The 20,361-nt window shown below is 41.5% G+C and overlaps 2 protein-coding genes across 4 annotated transcripts in view; both read right to left on the bottom strand.

Moving 5' to 3' along the window:
- Positions 1 to 1,668: 1,668 nt before the first annotated feature.
- Positions 1,669 to 9,402, bottom strand: MAGOH (mago homolog, exon junction complex subunit). Its single transcript, XM_060773527.2, has 5 exons — positions 9,262 to 9,402; positions 7,594 to 7,652; positions 7,293 to 7,403; positions 6,900 to 6,982; positions 1,669 to 1,914 (listed from the first exon to the last, which is right to left on the bottom strand). Exons 1-5 carry the CDS (start codon positions 9,347 to 9,349, stop codon positions 1,815 to 1,817), a joined length of 441 nt encoding a protein of 146 aa, XP_060629510.1. The 5' UTR covers positions 9,350 to 9,402; the 3' UTR covers positions 1,669 to 1,814.
- A 4,136-nt stretch (positions 9,403 to 13,538) lies between these two features.
- LRP8 (LDL receptor related protein 8) overlaps positions 13,539 to 20,361 on the bottom strand; it is a 241,602-nt gene continuing 234,779 nt past the window's right edge. For all 3 annotated transcript variants that reach the window (XM_060773528.2, XM_067467879.1, XM_060773529.2), the window contains one exon: positions 13,539 to 18,841. In XM_060773528.2, the coding sequence (XP_060629511.2) occupies positions 18,803 to 18,841 (39 nt within the window). In that variant the 3' untranslated portion in view covers positions 13,539 to 18,802. The remainder of the gene's footprint in view (positions 18,842 to 20,361) is intronic.

Genomic DNA, 20,361 nt, shown 5'->3' with positions numbered 1-20,361 from the left:
AGCCCTTGGAGCCAGAAGGGGGCGAGGCCTCTAAGTGATGATACAGGCAGAAGACAAGATGGAGTCTCTTCTGTGCCCTTCTGTCTTTGCTCTGGCTAGAGCAGCCCTTGGAGCCAGAAGGGGGCGAGGCCTCTAGTGATGATACAGGCAGAAGACAAGATGGAGTCTCTTCTGTGCCCTTCTGTCTTTGCTTCGGCCAGAGCAGCCCCTGGAGCCAGAAGGGGGCCAGGCCTCTAAGTGATGATACAGGCAGAAGACAAGATGGAGTCTCTTCTGTGCCCTTCTGTCTTTGCTCTGACTAGAGCAGCCCTTGGAGCCAGAAGGGGGCGAGGCCTCTAAGTGATGATACAGGCAGAAGACAAGATGGAGTCTCTTCTGTGCCCTTCTGTCTTTGCTCTGGCTAGAGCAGCCCTTGGAGCCAGAAGGGGGCGAGGCCTCTAAGTGATGATACAGGCAGAAGACAAGATGGAGTCTCTTCTGTGCCCCGCTGTCTCTGCTCCGGCCAGAGCAGCCCCCGGAGCCAGAAGCATATTTATATGTATATTGGTGGCATTGAGTCCCTCTTGGGGTGAAAGGTATAGAAAGGCAGTAAATAAATCAATAAAATGTGTACCCAGAAACAACAAGATCATCCCTACTCCAGGAAAGGCCCCAAAGACTAACGCAATGTTATTTCTAGTTGGTCAAAATGGCAACTGCAGTGGTGTGTTGTGAGCTCTAGATGAGTAAAGCAATGGGCATGTAGCCTTCCCGGATTTTGAAACATATTCTCACTGTAACTGGTGGCCAACTCCACTGGTCTCTCCTCCAAATGTATGCATAAGAATATCACCATACAAGTATTGAAGAAATCCTTCTGAGTGCCACTACTCTAGTAAGCAGTGTCTACTATATGTTCTTACTCACCTGGCTACAGCTTTAACCTACATTGAAAAATGCCCTTCCACTTTTAGAAGGGAAGTAACAAAGCTGGGGTAATTGTCAGAGGTGACCAGTTCCATTTGATTAATTTTATTTCCTAGGACTGAGAAGCACAGAAAAAAAAACCAGTTATATAAGGTATTCCTTTCCTTTTGCAATGTGTCAGTATGTGTATACTCATGGTTTTGAAAATGAGCTGTGATTACAAAATAACATCAATGATTTAAAGCCGTTGAAGGTTTGTTTTTGGGATTAATGAGGGATAACTGGCACACTGAATAGTGTCTGAAACACAACAGTGTGATCCTGGACATTAGAGTAGTAGTATAGCATGCTGCTACTGGATTACCCCCAAAACAAATGAGAGCAAATTTTAGGATAAGCAAGGATTAACTTCCCATTCCATGAGGCACAATGAATATCAGCCTTCTAAGTGCCTCCTCCTCAGTGCAGCACAAGACAAGCAGCGCTCCTCTTGAACACAGTTCATTAAAATGAAAAAATGAACTTTGCTGCATAAAAATAGTTGTAGTACCTAATACTTGATTATAGTTGTGGATTGCTACTAACTTTGATCAAAGTGGCTTTTTAAAAAGCAAATTTATTTTTTACCCAACTAATGCAGAGGTTATGAACTATCCAGATGTTTAAATTCTCACTCTTGTTACTGACTAGCAGAAATTACGGTACTTTTAAATAAATCTACGCATCTCACCTCAGAAAAATCAGTGTGGAATACAAGCACTATCAAAGTGAAAAGGAAGCTTTACAGCATTTATTACATTGTTTCTGTAAAAAAAATCTGACATACACAAAAAGTTATTTAGGAGAGAGAAGGAATGAAAATGACCCACCCAAAGAAACTTTACAGTACAAACTCAAATCCATGCAATTTAAATTGGCTTAATCTTAAAGTGTAATCCAATGAGACTGAAGACTAGACACTTGAGGTCCTGGACAAGGTAGTAAAACACTCTGAGACCTTCTGGATCCCTAAAATATAAAAGGAAAAAGAAAAAGGTATTAAATATTTCTAGTTGGAATCTTGAGACAAGCCTATATAACCTAGTCCATTATTTACACAACAAAACTAGTGTGAGAGTATTCTATCTACTCAACAAGACTTCAAGCATACTTTAGAAGTACTGCAAGAATTATTTGATCTGTCTTTTTGTATCCAAGGATAAATTGGTTTAGAATTTATTTTGGACAGTGGTGAACACTCTACAACACATGATCCACTTGCAGCCACTAAGCTGTGTTTTTCACACCCTGCAATGTACTTTAGTCTGAAAAAACACCTTTTCCTACTTCAGAATGGCTCAAGCAGCAATGAATACGGAACATGGCCACACAAATACAACTGGAACTCAACAATCTAAAAACAGATCTAGACTTCCAGACTGTTTCTTTGTAGGGGGTGGTGGTATCTTATTATTGGGCCTTGGATGTGAAAGTTTAAGGTCTTGGAGAGTGCTAAGTCCTCCATGTCTTGCTTTATCACAATGCTGTTTTATATATGTTTGTTTTTGTGTACTGATTAAAGACAACTCATATGTCCCCCTCGACGGACTGTCACCTTGTCGTGGTGAGGGGGCTTGCGCGTTCCGATGAACCTGTAGGCACAACAACTGGAGTCGTGCACTCCCAGGAGTGGCCGCGGGGGAGGTTCCAGACCAAGCACAGTCCGAAGACCCAAAGACCTCAACGGCGGAGCAGGCGGAGGATAACATGGCACATGTTACAACGGCTGCGAAGGCGGAAGAAGGCTGCAACAGACTGAGAAGCCACGGTCATTGTGTTAAACTACATCACCAGTGGAACCTCACTCTGTGAAGTCTGTGTGTTGATCAGTTGTGCACTGACCTCCACACATTAAAAAAACCCACGCACAGGCGTCTTCCAAAGAAAATAAAAACAAACCAACCAAAGTCCCATGGCGATCAGCGAGTGGCGACGGGGGCAGGACTGTGAAATCTGGAAGCCCCTAGTCACAGACTGGCACATGGGCGGTGGGTACGGACTCAGTCGTTCTACCTCAAGGTCCGAGGCAGTTGAGCAGTTCGGCAGCTGTATCCGCGACTGAGCAGCCCTTTTTAGGACCCACTCTGCTCACCCCACATGGGGAGGGGGCTAGAAAAGGTGCCCTAAACATAGTCTGCCTCACTTATCCCTGACTGGACTGCCGCGTCCAGTGGGGTCACCACCCTGCGGCCAAAAAAGAAAAATGAACTTCGGTACGTGGAACGTACGGACTCTGATGGACAACAGCGGCAGTGAACGCCCCGAACGCAGAACTGCCATCATTGCAAGGGAGCTGGGACGCTTCAACATCGACATAGCAGCCCTTCAGGAGACCCGGAGAGCAGGAGAGGGACAGCTGAAGGAAGAAAAAGGAGGCTACACCTTCTTCTGGAAGGGACTGCCCGAAGAAGACCAAAGAATGCACGGAGTTGGCTTCGCCATCAGGAATGATCTGATGAAACATCTGTCTGAAGCACCCACTGGCATCAACGAACGACTCTCAACCCTCCGAATCGATCTTGCCAAAAACCAACGGGCAACCATCATAAGTGCCTATGCACCAACACTAGATGCTGACGAAGACATCAAGGAGAAATTCTACTGTCAGCTGGATACCGTCCTATCGGGGATACCTAAGGAGGACAAAATCATCCTCCTGGGGGACTTCAATGCAAGAGTCGGGCGAGACTTCGACCTGTGGCCAGGGACCATAGGAAAAGACGGGGTTGGAAACAGCAACTCAAACGGCATCCTGCTTCTCACCAAATGTGCGGAGCACAACCTTGTCATCACCAACACGCTCTTCCGCCAGAAAAACAAGTTCAAGACATCATGGAAGCACCCCCGGTCAAAGCATTGGCACCTCTTAGACTATGTAATCACACGCGCCAGAGACCGCCGTGACGTGCTCCTCACAAGAGCCATGACAGGTGCTGACGACTGCTGGACTGACCACAGGCTAATTCGATCCTCGATGGCTATCAAGATCGCTCCCAAGCGCAGACTCCAAGGAAGGAAGACAAGGCGCAAAATGAACACCCAAGCCCTACAGGAGCCCTCCAGACGAGCCCATCTTCAAACAGCACTCAAGAACCATCTACCCACAGTACACCCCGAAAATGTTGAGGAACATTGGAACAAACTGAAGACCTCCATCATCCAAGCCTGCGAAGAAACTATTGGATACCAAACCAAGAAACATCAAGACTGGTTTGATGAAAATGACATCGAGATCCAACAGCTAATTGACAAGAAAAGGAAAGCCTTCCAAGCATGGCAGAGAGACATCAACTGTGCTGCTAAGAAAAAGATCTATGCCAGTGCAAAAGCTGAGGTCCAAAGAAGGACAAGAGAGCTCAAGAACATCTGGTGGACAAAGAAGGCCGAAGAAATCCAACACCTGGCAGATACCCATAATGCTCAGGGATTTTTCAAAGCCACAAAGGTCATCTATGGACCAAGAAACCATGGCATACAGCCTCTACGCTCATCAGATGGAACCAAACTCCTGAAGGACCAAAACTCAATTGCACTACGTTGGAAAGAACACTACCAAAGCCTCCTGAACCGCAGCTCCAATGTGGCCGAAGAGGTCCTCTCACAAATCCCACAACAACAAACCAGGGATGAGCTTGCAGCACTGCCCAGTTTGGAAGAAGTCAGCAATGCCATCAGCCAACAGAAGAATAACAAAGCCAGTGGACCAGATGGGATCCCTGCTGAAATCTTTAAAGAGGGAGGACCTGAGCTGACACACCAACTCCACCAGCTCATAGAAAAAGTGTGGGTGACCGAGAAAATCCCAGCAGATTTCAAGGACGCCACCATCATCACCCTCTTCAAAAAAGGGGAAAGAACAGACTGCGGAAACTATCGAGGTATCTCCCTCCTAACCTCCGCTGGGAAAATCCTTGCAAGAATCCTTGCAAACCGCCTTCTGCCCCTCTCAGAAGACACCCTCCCAGAATCCCAGAATGGCTTCCGCCCCTCCAGAGGAACCGTGGACATGATCTTCACTGCACGACAGCTCCAAGAAAAATGCAGGGAACAAAACCAACCTCTGTACATGGCATTCATCGACCTTGCAAAGGCATTCGACACAGTGAATCGCAGCGCTCTCTGGACCATCCTCCACAAAATCGGGTGCCCAAGCAAATTTGTGAACATCCTGCGGCTCCTCCATGATGACATGATGGCAACAGTCTTGGACAGCAGTGGCTCCCAAAGTGACCCATTTAAGGTGGAATCAGGTGTCAAACAGGGATGTGTTATTGCCCCAACTCTATTCTCCATCTTCATCGCTATGATACTTCACCTTGTTGATGGGAAGCTTCCCACCGGAGTGGAAATAATCTATCGGACAGATGGCAAGCTATTCAACCTCAGCAGACTGAAAGCCAAAACCAAGGTTACAACAACATCTGTTATAGAACTCCAGTATGCTGATGACAATGTCGTCTGTGCGCATTCAGAAGAAGATCTACAAGCCACTCTAAACACCTTCGCAGAAGCATACGAGAAGCTCGGCCTGTCATTGAACATTGAAAAAACCAAGGTGCTTTTCCAGCAGGCACCAGCCAACCCCTCTCCAATGCCAGTGATACAGCTTAATGGTGTAACATTAGAAAATGTTGATCATTTCCGCTACCTTGGCAGCCACCTCTCCACCAAAGTCAACATCGACGCCGAAATACAACACCGCCTGAGCTCTGCAAGTGCAGCATTTTCCAGAATGAAGCAGAGAGTGTTTGAGGACCGGGACATCCGTAGGGAGACCAAGGTGCTTGTCTATAAAGCTATTGTCCTCCCAACCCTGCTCTATGCCTGTGAGACGTGGACTGTCTACAGACGTCACATGCAGCTCCTGGAACGTTTCCATCAGCGCTGCCTCCGGAAAATCCTGCAAATCTACTGGGAAGACAAGCGGACAAACGTCAGTGTGCTGGAAGAAGCAAAGACCACCAGCATTGAAGCGATGGTCCTACAACATCAACTCCGCTGGGCTGGCCACGTTGTCCGGATGCCTGACCACCGTCTCCCAAAGCAGTTGCTCTACTCCGAACTTAAGAACGGAAAACGGAACGTTGGTGGACAGGAAAAGAGATTTAAAGATGGGCTCAAAGCCAACCTTAAAAACTCTGGCATAGACACTGAGAACTGGGAAGCCCTGGCCCTTGAGCGCTCCAGCTGGAGGACAGCTGTGACCAGCAGTGCTGCAGACTTTGAGGAGGCACGAGTGGAGGGTGAAAGAGTGAAACGTGCCAGGAGGAAGGCGCGTCAAGCCAACCCCGACCGGGACCACCTTCCACCTGGAAACCAATGCCCTCACTGCGGAAGAAGATGCAGAGCAAGAATAGGGCTCCACAGCCACATGCGGACCCACAAGGAATTCCATAATGGAAGACCATCTTACTCGTCCAACGAGGGATCGCCTAAGTAAGTAAGTAAAAGTAAGTAAAGACAACTCATATGTTATGAAATAAAATGTGGCTGAAACTACTTTGATCTGATCATCTCCAAATTGAGTTAAATTCTCATCAATTAAACAATGTGGTATTATAATATTATTTGAGAAATGTATTCATGTTTCAAAATTTCCAGTGGCTTATTAAGGAAACTGAAACAAAACTGCATGCTCAACCTATGTTTGCTTCTCAAACCCGCTCTACTGAGTTATTCTATTTTTATAGCCTTAATGACAAGATTTAGACTCTACTCTCATTTGAATCATGTACAGGGACAACATCAAAACCAAATTCATTTGGATACAATCTACTGTGTTTTAGGCAGTACTAGGGATGCAAATATATATAGCCAGCTTTAGTTGAGGACTTTTAGTCCCAAAACATAAGTAGTTTAACAAATATAGACAACAATGTTCTTTGAAAATAGCTTTATACTGCTCTTAATGGTCTGTCAAGAAAAGCATTAAAAATAATTCATAAAACACTTACTTGGACTGATTTACATCAATAAGAGAACCAATTTTTGAAGTAGTAAATGAAATGTGTTCATCACCAATTACAATTTCAAGCTCCTAAAACCAAACAAAAATATATATTACTGGTGTGAAGATCTACAAGATCATAATAAATCTATCTCACTTCTGGCTATAATTTTTCCAAGCATCCCTAAACATTTCTCCATACCTAAAATAATACATTTTTGCCATAAACCCGAATCCTAGATATCAATCCATCTGTTTATAGAACTGATAGTAACCATAAGCTGTTTAAAACTACACAGCAGAACATTCATAACCACAAATCTTACTTGCTGCCTTACAGATGTTGTTGAAGCAGATGCAGATAGCTGGTTAACTTAAAACTTGTACTGAATTTGCTCACCTGCCGACCGACTCTGTCTGGTGGAGGCCACAAAGCATCATCTTCTTTTGTAATTTCACTGTCATCAATTATCCTCTTTAGTTCTTCCATCACACTCTTGTGCACGTAGGCCTAAAATGATATGTTTATTTTAAAACAAGCAAACTGGTACCAAAAAACCTAGATGAAGTGGAAAATGATGGCACACTTTTTCTTCCTTCCTACTGATATTCGCTGTCCATGGGACAAATTTCATGGGAATAGGGAAAACCTATACTGGGAAAACATTTAAGATGTATTTTTAAAAAGCATCACAACTCACCTCTTTTCTGATCATGACATCATTTTTATAATTGCTGTTGTTTGCATATCTGAGTTTACCTGTTGAAAAAAAATTAAACTAAAAATTACTTAAGAAGCAAGGTGGTATACATTTAGTGATTTCTTTGAAATGAAAACATTGTGCTACACTTTAAAGAAGTTCACCAAGTCTGTGAGTGTGTGTATCTAACAGGATACACATACACTCTCACACACAAATATGGTTGTTGCAACTTCTCTCTAACCCAAATTATTTAAACTGGTGTCCAGCAATCTCTTCAGTCCCATGAACCAAGAAGGGGCAATTAAATAAAGCTGTGTTTATACTGCAGAACTAATGCAGTTGACACCACTTTAACTACCATGGATCAATGCTAAGGAATCATGGGAGTTGATTCAGCCCTACCTAAAAGAGAAAATTAAAGTTCCTGTAAAAGCATAACTTCCGTGATTCCATAGCATTGAGTCATGACAGTTAAAATGGTATCAAACTAAATTAATTCTAAATTACAGATGCACCCTAAGTAATACCTAGGCTAGGAGAAATAGGACATTACTACACCAGTTCTTTCAAGAAGTCTGGCTCATACCTTGCTTAATTTCCTCCTTTTCATATGTGATATTTCAACTATACCCAATTGCTAACTCCTCTTGTTAGCTGACAGTTTCCAAGTCACATCCTTCTTTCAAAGTAATTATTTATTTATTTACTTTACTTGTATACCGCAGTTTCTCAGCCCAACAGGCGACTCAACGCAGTTTACAACAAGGATAAAAATCAATCAGCGATATACAATTTAAAACCATAAGAGCATAGTATACAATATTGACACAACAATAAACAACACATAATAATAATTGCTCTGAGTTTCTTTAGGAGTCACTTTCTTCTTCACTTTGCCAGTCAAGAGAGTGGAAGAAAGACTGTATACTGGGTGCCTATATTCCTTGAAGAACCATATCCTGAATGGCCTTGGAAACTAGGCAGGACCTGGCCTGGCCAGTACTTGGATGGGAGACCAGATACTGTAATACCAGATACTGTAAGCTATATTTCTGAGGAAGTGGACTGGAAAAAGGCCTCTTGGTATTCCCTGTCTGAGGACCCTTCTACACAACCCTATATCCCAGAATTTCAAGACAGAAATTCCCACAATATCTGCTTTGAACTGGGTTATCTGAGTCCACTCTGCTATGTATCACAATTCAAAGCAGATATTGTGGGATTTTCTGCCTGATATTCTGGGATACAGGGCCGTGTGGAAGGGCCCTAAGAAAACAGAATGAAATTCTTGCTCTTTCTCCACATCGAAGTGTCTGCTTCTTTTTGCTCCCACAGACATCTTATTGTAACGACCCTGGTGGTATTTTAGCTCCCCGATGAGCAATTCCTGTGGGATGACGACTGCAAAGCTGGTCCACGAAGGCCCACTCCGCTTCTACCAGGCACCGTGGATAACTTGGGGCCTCCAACTCCCAGAAACCCTAGCCAGGTAGTTCAATAGCCAGGGATTCTGGGAGTTGGAGGCCCAAACAGCTGGAAGGTCGCAGTCTGAGGAGGCCTCTGCATGGGAGGCGCCAAATGCCAGCCTTTTTTGTACCCGGCGTTTCCTTTTCCCAGCCGAACGGACCAAATCACCGATCCCCAGAACCCTTTGCTCTCCCTTACCGTCGGGCCGGAACTCGAACTCCAGGAATTCGTGGCCGAACTTGCCCTTGTGCCCGACATAGTAGCGCAGGTAGAAATCGCTCGCCATGGCCCGCTTTCTGTGCGTACGTCGCGTGGGATTTTACGTCACAAGAGCGCGCGGGTCGGGTTGCGCTTCCTTCTCTTAACACTCGCGTGAGCGAGAACAACACCTAGAAATAGAAATCTCAAGAGTGACACGCCCATCGTGATTACAGGAAAGACTATACTTAGCACTTCCTGCTTTAGAATTAAGCCCGCCTCTCTTCATACTCCTAAGTCTATATGGCTTTCACCAGAACTGAAAGACTATGTTTCCCAAACTCAGACCTTTGGAAGCCTCACCTGCCTTGGACAATGATGAGGGAATCTGGAAGGTGAAGTCCCAAACCTCTGGAAGACCACAATTGGGGAAACATTGTAAATACTATTCAGACCTATTGCTAGTGCCTATACACCAGGCCTGGCCAAGCTTGGGCCCTCCAGGTGTTTTGGACTTAAACTCCCACAATTCCTAACAGCCTCAGGCCCTTTCTTTTCCCCCTCAGCCGCTTAAGCTGTTAGGAATTGTGGGAGTTGAAGCCCAAAACACCTGGAGGGCCCAAGGCTTGCCTAGGCCTACTTTAGAGGCAATCCTGGAGAGGAGTCCACTATGACTGGAGTGTTTCAGGAGTTGGTTTGGACGTTTCAGTGCAAATCCCGCTCCCAAACGTGCCGGCAAAGTTGCAATGACAGCCAGTAATAATGTTACTTACTGTTGAATGTTAGACAGATGTGTGATGCTGCAGCAAAGAAGGCTAATGCTATTTTAGCCTGGATGAATAAACTCCTAGGCCTCATCTACACTAACCATTTAACACAATTTGAAACAGGTGTGGGAAAACGTGGTTTCACTGTACAGATGATTACACTGGAAATCCTGGAAGTAGTCTGAGGCCCAGGTGGAGATTCTGATGGGGAGATATTGGAAATATAGATATTTATACATAGATGCTGTATGTACATTACAAGCACTGAAATATAGAAAAATCAGGTTCGCTCTGTATTAGAAAGCCAAGCTGACAGGCCAGAAAGAATGCTGAAGAAGATCTGTGTGAAAGGGGGAGGAGAAGGGGGCATGTTATCTATACAGAGATTCTGTTCTTCCTAAATTGTTTCCTTGGAAGCTTTATAAGCTTAATAGCTTTATAAGTTATGTGGACATATTTGCCTAAAATTATGAAGAAAAAACCCCAATAGAATTTACGTTTAATTCTCCTCCCCCCGCATATCGAAAAGATTTTTCAAGACAGATCATTCATTGTGTGAGTGTGCGTGCACATGTTATAAAAGACAATTACCTTGCTAATACACTATTCAAATGCGGCTTAGCTCAGGCCATACCTTCATACTTCTAAGTAAGGAATCTCTCTCCCTCCTGACAGATCAAAGTAGGCCCCTTGATGGATTGGTGTACACTGTAAACTGCTTTAGAAAAAATACTGAGACATGCCCCTTGCAAGTAGAAGGTATAATTTGATTTTTCTATGATGCTTAAGGTGACGTAGTGATGATGTTAACATATGTAGAAGCATGTTTCTCTGCCTGCATTTGATGATGTATTTATATAAAAAAGTCAACGCCTTTATCCTTACTCTGGTTGCTTTTGGACGCAACTTCTCACCAGAGTCTCAGCTGAAAATAAAAACGTACCTTTTCTACCTCCAGAAAGGATTGCTCTTGGTATTATCTGCTGCTACAATTCCACAAACCACACAGCACTGAGGCACATTAAGGGCTTTATTTCACATGCTTTTGTGGAAGTTTGTTCAATCTCTCCCCGCCCCTCAAACTTCCAGTTAGAAGCTAACTTTGAACTGCATTAAATGGATCAGTGCAGACGGAGGCATAGTTTCCAAATCAAGTGTTGGTCCTACTGTATTCTATATTGGTCAGGCCTCATCTGGAATAATGACTTCAGTTCTGGGCATCTAATTTTAAGAAGGACATATAGACACATTTAAGGAGGTTCAGAGAGGGGCAACAAGGCTGACAAGAGGTATAGAGAACAAAAGGTATGGTATGATGAAAACTTAAAGGAACTGGGCATGTTCAGCTTGGTGAAGTTCGCTGAGGGTTTGCTTACCTCAAGGGAGGAGGCCTGTTCTCTGCCATCCTAGATAGTTTGAAGTTACAGGAGAGCAGATTTTGATTGATTTGAAGGAATGTAATGAGAGTAAGACATATTTGTCAATAGAACTGATTTCATAGAGTGACAATGGAGTCTCATTATTTAGGTGACCTGAAAAAGAGTTCTGGATGGCTACATAATGGGGATGTTTAGGTGGAGATTCTGCATTGAGTAGGAGGTTGGATTTAATGGCTTATGAAGTCTCTAACAACATGTATGTTTCTATGATTCCATGCCTAGCAGGTGGTGAACTGTGGTTCAGTCTTTTGGTCATTATTAGTCTATAGGATTCCACAGGGGTCAATACTATCTGCTGAGCTTTTCAACATCTATATCAGTGGTTCCCATCCTCTTTTTGACCAGGGACCACTTGGTCAGGGACTACTATCCAACATTAGTACCAAAAGGGTTACAAATCAATTTTTGGTTAACTTTAGATTCAGTTTGATTGTTTGGGGTGCTGAATCAGAAAATTGCATTGGATAGACCACATCAGCTCTAGTTTCTGAAACAGGACATATGACATCTAGTAGTCGCCATCTGCTCACCCACAGAAAACCATATTTAATAAACCTCAGCAATGTAAGAGGGTTTTGCAAGACCACTCTCGTTTCAATGTAATGGTGAGGCCGCGAACCAGATTTTAGTTCTTATAGACCACTGGTGGTCCATGGACAACAGATTGGGAACCACTGATCTATATGAAGCCACTCGGAGAAGTCATCTGGCGCTTTATCTCTCCTTGATGCCAAGGAGTCTGTAGTAGTACCGGATCATTGTCTCGATGAAGTAAAGTATGGGTGAATAGACTGAGGCTTAAACCAGATAAAATGGAAGTACTGCTGGTCATTACTTAAATCAGCCTGGGTTTGGGATCATAGACTGTTTTGAATGCAGTTGTGGGAATTAAAGATGACATTTTAGCTTGGGGATGCTCTTGAACTCAGTCATGCTATTGGAAAGCCAGGTTATTGTGGTGACCAGGAACATCGTTGCCAAACTTGGCTGACATGGCAGCTGCTCCCTTTGGGAAGACAAGAGCTGCCCATAGTGATTGATGTCTTAGTTATTTCTCTTCAAGCTGCCCTTGAAAGGTGTTCCAAAACTACAGCTAGAGCAAAATGTAGCAGATAGGTGCCAGGTGTACACTTTAGAGAACATGTAACACTAGTCCTGAAAGAACTGCACCAAATACAATATTATCTACTGGTGTTGACTTATAAAGCCATAAATGATGTGGGGCCAAGACTGCCTACTCCCAGACAAACCTGCCAGAAATTTCAGATCTTCAGATGAAGCCCTACTGTGTGTTTCAACGTCTTATGAAGTTAGGCTGATGAGAACAAGAGGACTTTCTCTGTAGCAGCACCTTGACTCCCTACTCAAGGAAGCTTATTCCATTACTTTTAAGCTTCCAGTAGGCTGCCCAAACAATGCTGTTCTGCATGGCATTCCGCATTTGGAATTGCTGTTTTAAGTTTCAAAGCTAATGAGATAAAGGCTAAAGTAGGAAGGTAACAAGTTCCTTAAAACAACTGTTAATAAGTCACTTGCCCATGATAAGTGATAATGACATCAAGGCAAAGATGCTTTTGCAAATTTTGAAGAGGTGCTGTCCCCCTCCCCATCTCTCATTAAAATTATTAACGTATCATAATACTTATAACTTTAAAAAAATGAGGCACTAGAACCATGTGTATTGTAATTTTTGTACATTTAACTGTTGTTTATTTGTTCAGTCGCTTCTGACTCTTCGTGACCTCATGGACCAGCCCACGCCAGAGCTCCCTGTCAGCTGTGGCCACCCCTAGTTCCTTCAGAGTCAAGCCAGTCACTTCAAGGATACCATCCATCCATCTTGCCCTTGGTCGGCCCCTCTTCCTTTTTCCCCAGCATCATTGTCTTCTTCAAGCTTTGTCTTCTCATTGTGGCCAAAGTACTTCATCTTTGCCTCTAATATCCTTCCTTCCAGTGAGCAGTCGAGCTTTATTTCCTGGAGTATGGACTGGTTTGATCTTACCTTTAACTGTAAGCATTTTTATACGCACTTCAGGGCTCAGGTTTGTTAAATAAGAGACTACATTGCAAGTTGCCAATAAAAAATTTAATATCTCTATAGAAACAGTGCACTGCCTTACAAATGTATTCATTTGGTTTTCAGTACCCCCTACTGATGTAAGTACAGCAAATGTTATCACAGCCCTCCCGCATCCCAGCTCCCTAGACCTTTTGCTCAGAATAAAAACAGAAACACAAAAGGCACCAAGCATGTATGCATCCCAATGGTACTTCAATATGACAAGACAGAGGTCAGAACTGGTTACAATGTTAAACAAGATTCTAATGTACCCAATTACGTACTTAAAATAATCCATTTTATCTTTTTTAAAGGAAAATTTGGTTACTGACTTACAAATCTGAAATTGGAAAGCAGGAAAACATCACACCATAGTATTTTACAATGGTCTGGGGAAAAATCCCAGTTTTTTTTTACACATGGTATTTGTACAAGGATTTGCTTTTTAAAAAAGTATCAAAACTGTAGATTCTTCAAATCTATTTACAGATTGAGGTTAGTTACAGTTATTACAAACAAAAGTTTTTCTCTCCTTTCCATTTATTTCTTCATACACATAGTGCATGGCCATGTAGTGTCTGAGCAGAGCAGCTGAAACAATGATCAGACTGCATCCTCAACCCCAGCTTTCTCCAGAAGTATGCATTTATTGATGGGCTTTTGTTCTTAAATCTTGCAGAAATAAATTATTGTGCAGTACACATTAGATATAAAGATAGAGTAATATTATTTCCAAGGTGCAAATATACCACATCCTTTAAACTTTTAAACGTTAACTAAGACATGTGGGACTAGTCCAAAAATATGGGTTTATTGGTCATTTGTCATCAAGGGATGATTTACCCAAGTGACTGAACTGTTACAGATACATCATCATGAACACAGCCTCCACAGCATACCATATTTTCAGTGGAGACACTTCAGAGAGCAAACTGGAAGTTTTTCACATTAATCAATGAGAACCTACTGCTTGACTGTAAAAAAAGAAGCTAAGAATTGATCATTATATGGGCAACAAGGAATCCAGAACTGTGATGTAGGTGCTCTTGCCTTTCAATAATTGTTTTACAAACTGTTTTTAAAACATGGAAATTACAATAAAAATGGAGACACAAAGGTGCAAGGTGTAACATATTTCAAAAGCAGTTCTTGAAATAATGGAAAACCAGCTTATGCTGGGGACAGTGAATATGATCTCACTTTCAAGCACTTATTTTGAGGTTTCAGGAATAGATGTTGATACAAAAAAAAAGAATTATGTTCATGTATTCGGTTCACTGCTCATGTAGGTACTTGAAGCCTGCAGCTCAATGTGTGAAACATTGTGTTTGAGGTGGCAAAATTACAATGGCTGATTTATAGGTGCAAGTCTCTATGACTCTGCAAAGTCATGTACGGTATTTCCAAATGAGTTTTTTTTTATTATATAGTCACACTGCCTCATTATTGGAATTGTATAGTGGACTCAGATCACACCTACCTTCAATTGGTTGGCTTTCCATATTTTCTTGCTATTTCTTCCTCTTTTTCTTACCAGAAAATAATCTCTTAAGGAAAATTAGATAGCTGTAAAAATGCCCTTTAATCATTAATGTTAGGGGTTCTATGTTTGGAAGCAATGTCTTCTTCTCTTTCCTAATAATATTTGACATCCATTAATACCTTAAATCAGAGCTTTCCAAACTGTGTGCTGGGACACACTCTTTTGGTGCTGTAGTCCCTAGGTGTGTCACATGAAAAATGTTCCTCAATCCCACAAACAAAGGCTGGTGCAGTTCAAGTGTAGTTACTGTTATAACTTTTATAATTTGCACAATTTGTTGATTGAGTTGCAGTAATTGCCACTAAAGTGGACAAAGTTCTAATAAGGAAAAGAAAATCTGTTTGTAATTATGTTTGTGATGAACCACATGGAGAGGCTATAGAGAAAACTACACAAGAATCAACCGTAGGACAAAAGTGTAAAAGAAAAAAATCCAAACCTCATTTATACAGTCAAAATATGAAACATATATATTATACACTTATACCGCTTCGGTGAGAAGGTAACAGTGCTCCATGCAGTCATGCTAACCACATGACCTAGGAGGCGTCTATGGACAATGCTGGCTCTTCAGCTTAGAAATGGAGATGAGCACCACCCCACAGAGTGGACTTGACTAGGCCTAATGTCCAGGGGAAACCTTTACACACACACACACACACACACACACAATGAAACTTTTATAATGGGTTGGTTTATCCGATTTGCCAGTAAAACTGAATTACTGTGTCGTGAAAGGATGCATGTCAAAAATGCATGACACCATCATGAAGTTTGGAAAGCTCTGCCTTAAACTGTGTATTAGTAAGAAAGTCTAGTTCTGTAAGAGGCTCCTTCATGTTCTTTATAATCATTCAATTCAAATTCAAGTTTCAAATTAATAAAACTGTGATACTCTATGATATTTAGCTCTGTATGTGTACAAATAATGCCATCCTCCAGGCCAACCTATCTCGTTTGAAAAATATTTTCTTTAAAAAATGTTACAAGCTAACATAGATCTTTGTAGGGTTTTTTATGTCCTTCAGAAACAGAAAAAATATTGTTTTTGTTCTTGAAGACTACTCACAAATAAATTTTAGGTTGCAATTTTAAATGCAAGTAATCATTATACAACTTACTCCTGACTAAAACAGGCACAGGGCTCAAAGTTACTCACCCCTCTCTTCATATGAAAGCTATTGGTATGGAGAGAGACTTGAGGGTGCCTTTCTACCACAAGAAGTATAGGGATGTATACTAAAAGTAACACCAGAGCAAATAATGCTAGCCAAAATGAAATGAGAAAGAATGTAACAGGTTGTGTTGTCTTGAGTAGAATACAGTCTTCAGTTTCATTTTCTGTTAACATCCTGAAGTTAAAGAAATAGTTTGCAGAAGAGCGTTAATCCTTCTAGATACCTTTGTACTGGTTTCTGTTATAACCAAATCACAACAATCACCATCAGTTAAATCCAAACAAGTGAGTGAGACACGTTGGCCAATGTAGCCATTTGCTAGTCAAACCTGTATAGGCAGGATAAAGTTGACGTCTTAGTTTGCTTTAGCCCTGTTTAGTTATAGTTCAGCATTAGTACAGGAAAGTTCTATCCATCAAAAATCGTCCCACATGACTGATATTCTTTTATAATGTATACTTCCTTCAGGTTTAACTGCTTCCTGGAGATCTTAACCGGGGAATAATAATAAAATGCCTCTTAAACAATTTTGCTTTCACAGAGATTAAATTACTGGGTGGCTTGCAATAGTAAAATAGTATTATTTTTCCATGCAAACTTCTTAAAAATTGGAAGACTAGTTAAAACTGTGCTGTGGAAGAGAACCTGACTTGAGGTAATCAAGAGAGGCTATTCAAGGAACACTCATCCAGTTGCAATCAACAGGAAGTAATAAAAAGGTAGGACCTGCAAACTGGAAACACTTAATTGAAAGCACAGATATAATGAAAGGCTTTTACTCTACACAGAACAGGCTGGTGCTCCAACTGTCTTTTAGCAACAACAACAACAAAAATCCATACATTATATTTAAAGTACATAGGAGGCCAATCCATAAGAGTGTAATGATGAGAAGTCATTAGTATCAACCAACAAACAGCAAATAGATAGTGTAGGGGTGGGGTGGAGTAAGATAGAGCCCTTGGATTACTTGCAATCCGATTACCCTTCCAATTTTGTAGGGCTTAACATTGCATCTTCAGAATTTCCTTGGTGGACAACTGACCATTTAAGTCCATTTTCAGGCTGTGACCAGGTCTTTAAAAATTGTCTCCTTGAGGCTAAATTAAGACATATGACTCTCCAAAAATGGCTATTCACCCCTTGAAAGCTCCAGGGGCCACACTTGGTCATGTTTAGGCCAAATAAATGCAGGGAGAGAGCTCCAGAAGGTTCTAAGGGGTTGGGATGGACTTCCAGTTCCTGAAAGTTGTGCAAAAGCCATTTCAATTATTGTAGTTGATTTAGCCACCAATGAACGTCAGCAGGACAGTGTCTTCAAGTAATAGAGAGTGAGATTTTCAGTATGCATTAACAAAGAATAATAGTATATATGTCTGGATATTGATACCAATACCCTGCATTCCGCAATTACTGTTTCTACAACCCAATTCACATTAGGAATGTTTTCCACTGAACCTGAGGGACTTAACTCCAAATATGCACATTTAGGATTATTTGGTACCCCTAGTATTAGTGTGAGAACAGTATTCAGTCATTTTCATTATTGGAGAAAACCTGCTATTAGTAAACACTTCTTTTTTGAGCAGAAAGGAGCACTCCTAGACCCAGAATATTTTAAGGTGAAAATTTCCAATAAGGCTAACGAGCCGACTGAAAAAAAAAATGCTTACTCTGAAGTACATCTCACTGAGCTTGATGGGATGAATACACTGTAAATTTGCTAAGAACTGCATATAAGCTTGGACAAAATTTGGTTTGTTCATCATATGACTACTTTGTTCTTTTGACAGTCATCAACTATTCTATTCTAACAGCTGCATTTCTTACTCAGTAGTTTCTAACGTCAAAGCAAAATTTCCACAAAACCTCCCATAAGAATTCTGTTACTCTACTTCCCATACTGCTAGGTTAGTCTTTCTAAAATATATTCATTTATTATATATATATATATTTATATATTATATAGAGATTTATTTATATATGGAGATGTCTATATACCTATCTAGCTTTGATAGGCATAGACAGATAATCTATGCACAGCGAGCCAAACATACAAAAAATAAATACTCTTATGCTCTAGGTATATTTACAGAATAAATCTTATATCCAGGGTTTGTTAATAAATATCCTAAATGGCATGTATAGATCTCTTTTTTCATGTTGCTGGACCGCCACAAAGTATGTCTGATATATTTACAAAACTTCTATAAATATAGTTTTCAAAAATGACCTGTAAGCTACTGACCCGTGGGTCTGGCTGGTTGTATACATTGAGTTAGTAGCTGAGCAGTAGAGCAGGCTCCTCACTATTAATAGATGGATAGTGCAAGAAGTTAAAAAGGTGTATAAAAGATTATACATACAAAACTCTCACATCCTTTGGATGTTTGTAGTTCATTACAACTTTGTGGTTACCCTTCTGCAACATAAACAATAATTAAAAGGACAGGGGAAAGGGATAAAAGAAGGTGGATTCCACGATCCACAGCAGATCTGTTCAGTGCATATCTATCAGTCCACTGGCTGTAGGGAAGGAGCAATTGTGGTTCCTCTCAGGGCAACCCATCATCTTCTAGGCTTAGTGCTACACGCTGTGGGGGAAGAAGAGAGACATTGGTTAGTCTGACCAGATGTCTGTAAGCATGAAGGCAGGAAATATATTTTTATTGGTCTGCAAACTGTTCTGTGAGGCTAGAGTGGGTATTACTGTAACAACGCTGCTAACAACTGTCTTTGTAAACCATAGTTTGTAACAACTTTTTTGTAGACCATGGTGGACAAAAGGAACTGCATCTTGGGGGCAAGAGTGTCAGCAGAGTGGCACTTCAAACAGTTCAGACTAGTGGCCAGAAGTTACAGAAAGACAAACTAAAAGCCGGCACACTGACCTCTGCAGATGGCTCTATTAAAATTTGTTTAAGTCATACATTTACTGCACGCCAGGATCTCTAAGATGATGGATTAATCTGGATAATTGGTTTAACACTCATTTTATTATATTGTGTTTTGCTGCAGATGTATTGTTAGCATTCTGACATTATATTGTATATGACCGTAACTTAGATCTGGGAATAAGCAACCTGGTACTTTCCAGATACAACAGTGGAGGGACTTATCTCTGAGGGGGCAAGTCTACCTCCCGAAGTGAGGTGGATCAGCTACTCTCGTGGTGCAGTGACAGTATTTTGGTTAATAAGACCAAGGAGTTTATAGTAGAGTACAGAAGGAATAGATCAGAAATTCAACCTTTAGTTATAAATGGAGATCGAGTGGAGTGGGTGACCAGTTTTAAGTTTCTGGGTGCTATTGTTAAGGAGGATCTCACTCAGGATGTTCATATGGCAGCGTCGGTTAAGAGGGCCCATCAGAGACTTTTAAGGAACCAACAATTGAATGAAAAACTGCTGGTGACTTTCTACTGCTGAGCTATAGGGAATTGCAATTTTAGAAGGACTTGGTCTTCTCTGCCAAAGAGTGCAGGTGCCTCACCAAACGACAACTCCCAGGATTCCTTAAAATTGAGCCATGGCAGTTTGTGTGGTATCAATCTGCATTGATTCTACAGTGTAGAGGCACCCTTTATAAATCTGCTGAAATCAATTTAGCTAAAACTGTTTAAGTGCTTAGTTTTACTGTTCTAAATCAAACCTTCATTTATACCAATGCTATCTATCTTCAAAGAAGGCTCAGGACATTTGTATCAATTGTACCAGTTCAGCATAAGAAACTATCACATACTTTAAAACTACACATGGACTAGAGACTCAGGAAAATCTGCCTAATAGGCAGTAGCTGACTCCCCGCTTCTTGTGACAAGTAAAAGGTGATCTACACTTGCTCATGCCTACTTTCTGATGCACCAAACAACTGGATATGATATACTCTATGTCCCAAATAGCTGTAGGCAGGATCCATAGCACTTGCTTCAGGTACAGATATGATGAAATAGCACACATAAGGCCTTTGGAGGAAATTAAAATTGTAGATGGATCACGGGTCTCTCTAGATCCAAGAGTATGGGAAGTTGGCTCCCAATGGGGTTAATTAATGGTTTTAAATGTGCATGTTATATTTGTAAATAGGGTTTTATCGCTGACAGTTTTAGATAATC

Source organism: Anolis sagrei, chromosome 4, assembly GCF_037176765.1.
Source record: "Anolis sagrei isolate rAnoSag1 chromosome 4, rAnoSag1.mat, whole genome shotgun sequence".
Classification (NCBI taxonomy): Eukaryota; Metazoa; Chordata; class Lepidosauria; order Squamata; family Dactyloidae; genus Anolis; species Anolis sagrei.
Note: the sequence above shows the minus strand (reverse complement) of the source record. Positions and strands in the feature narration are given on the sequence as shown.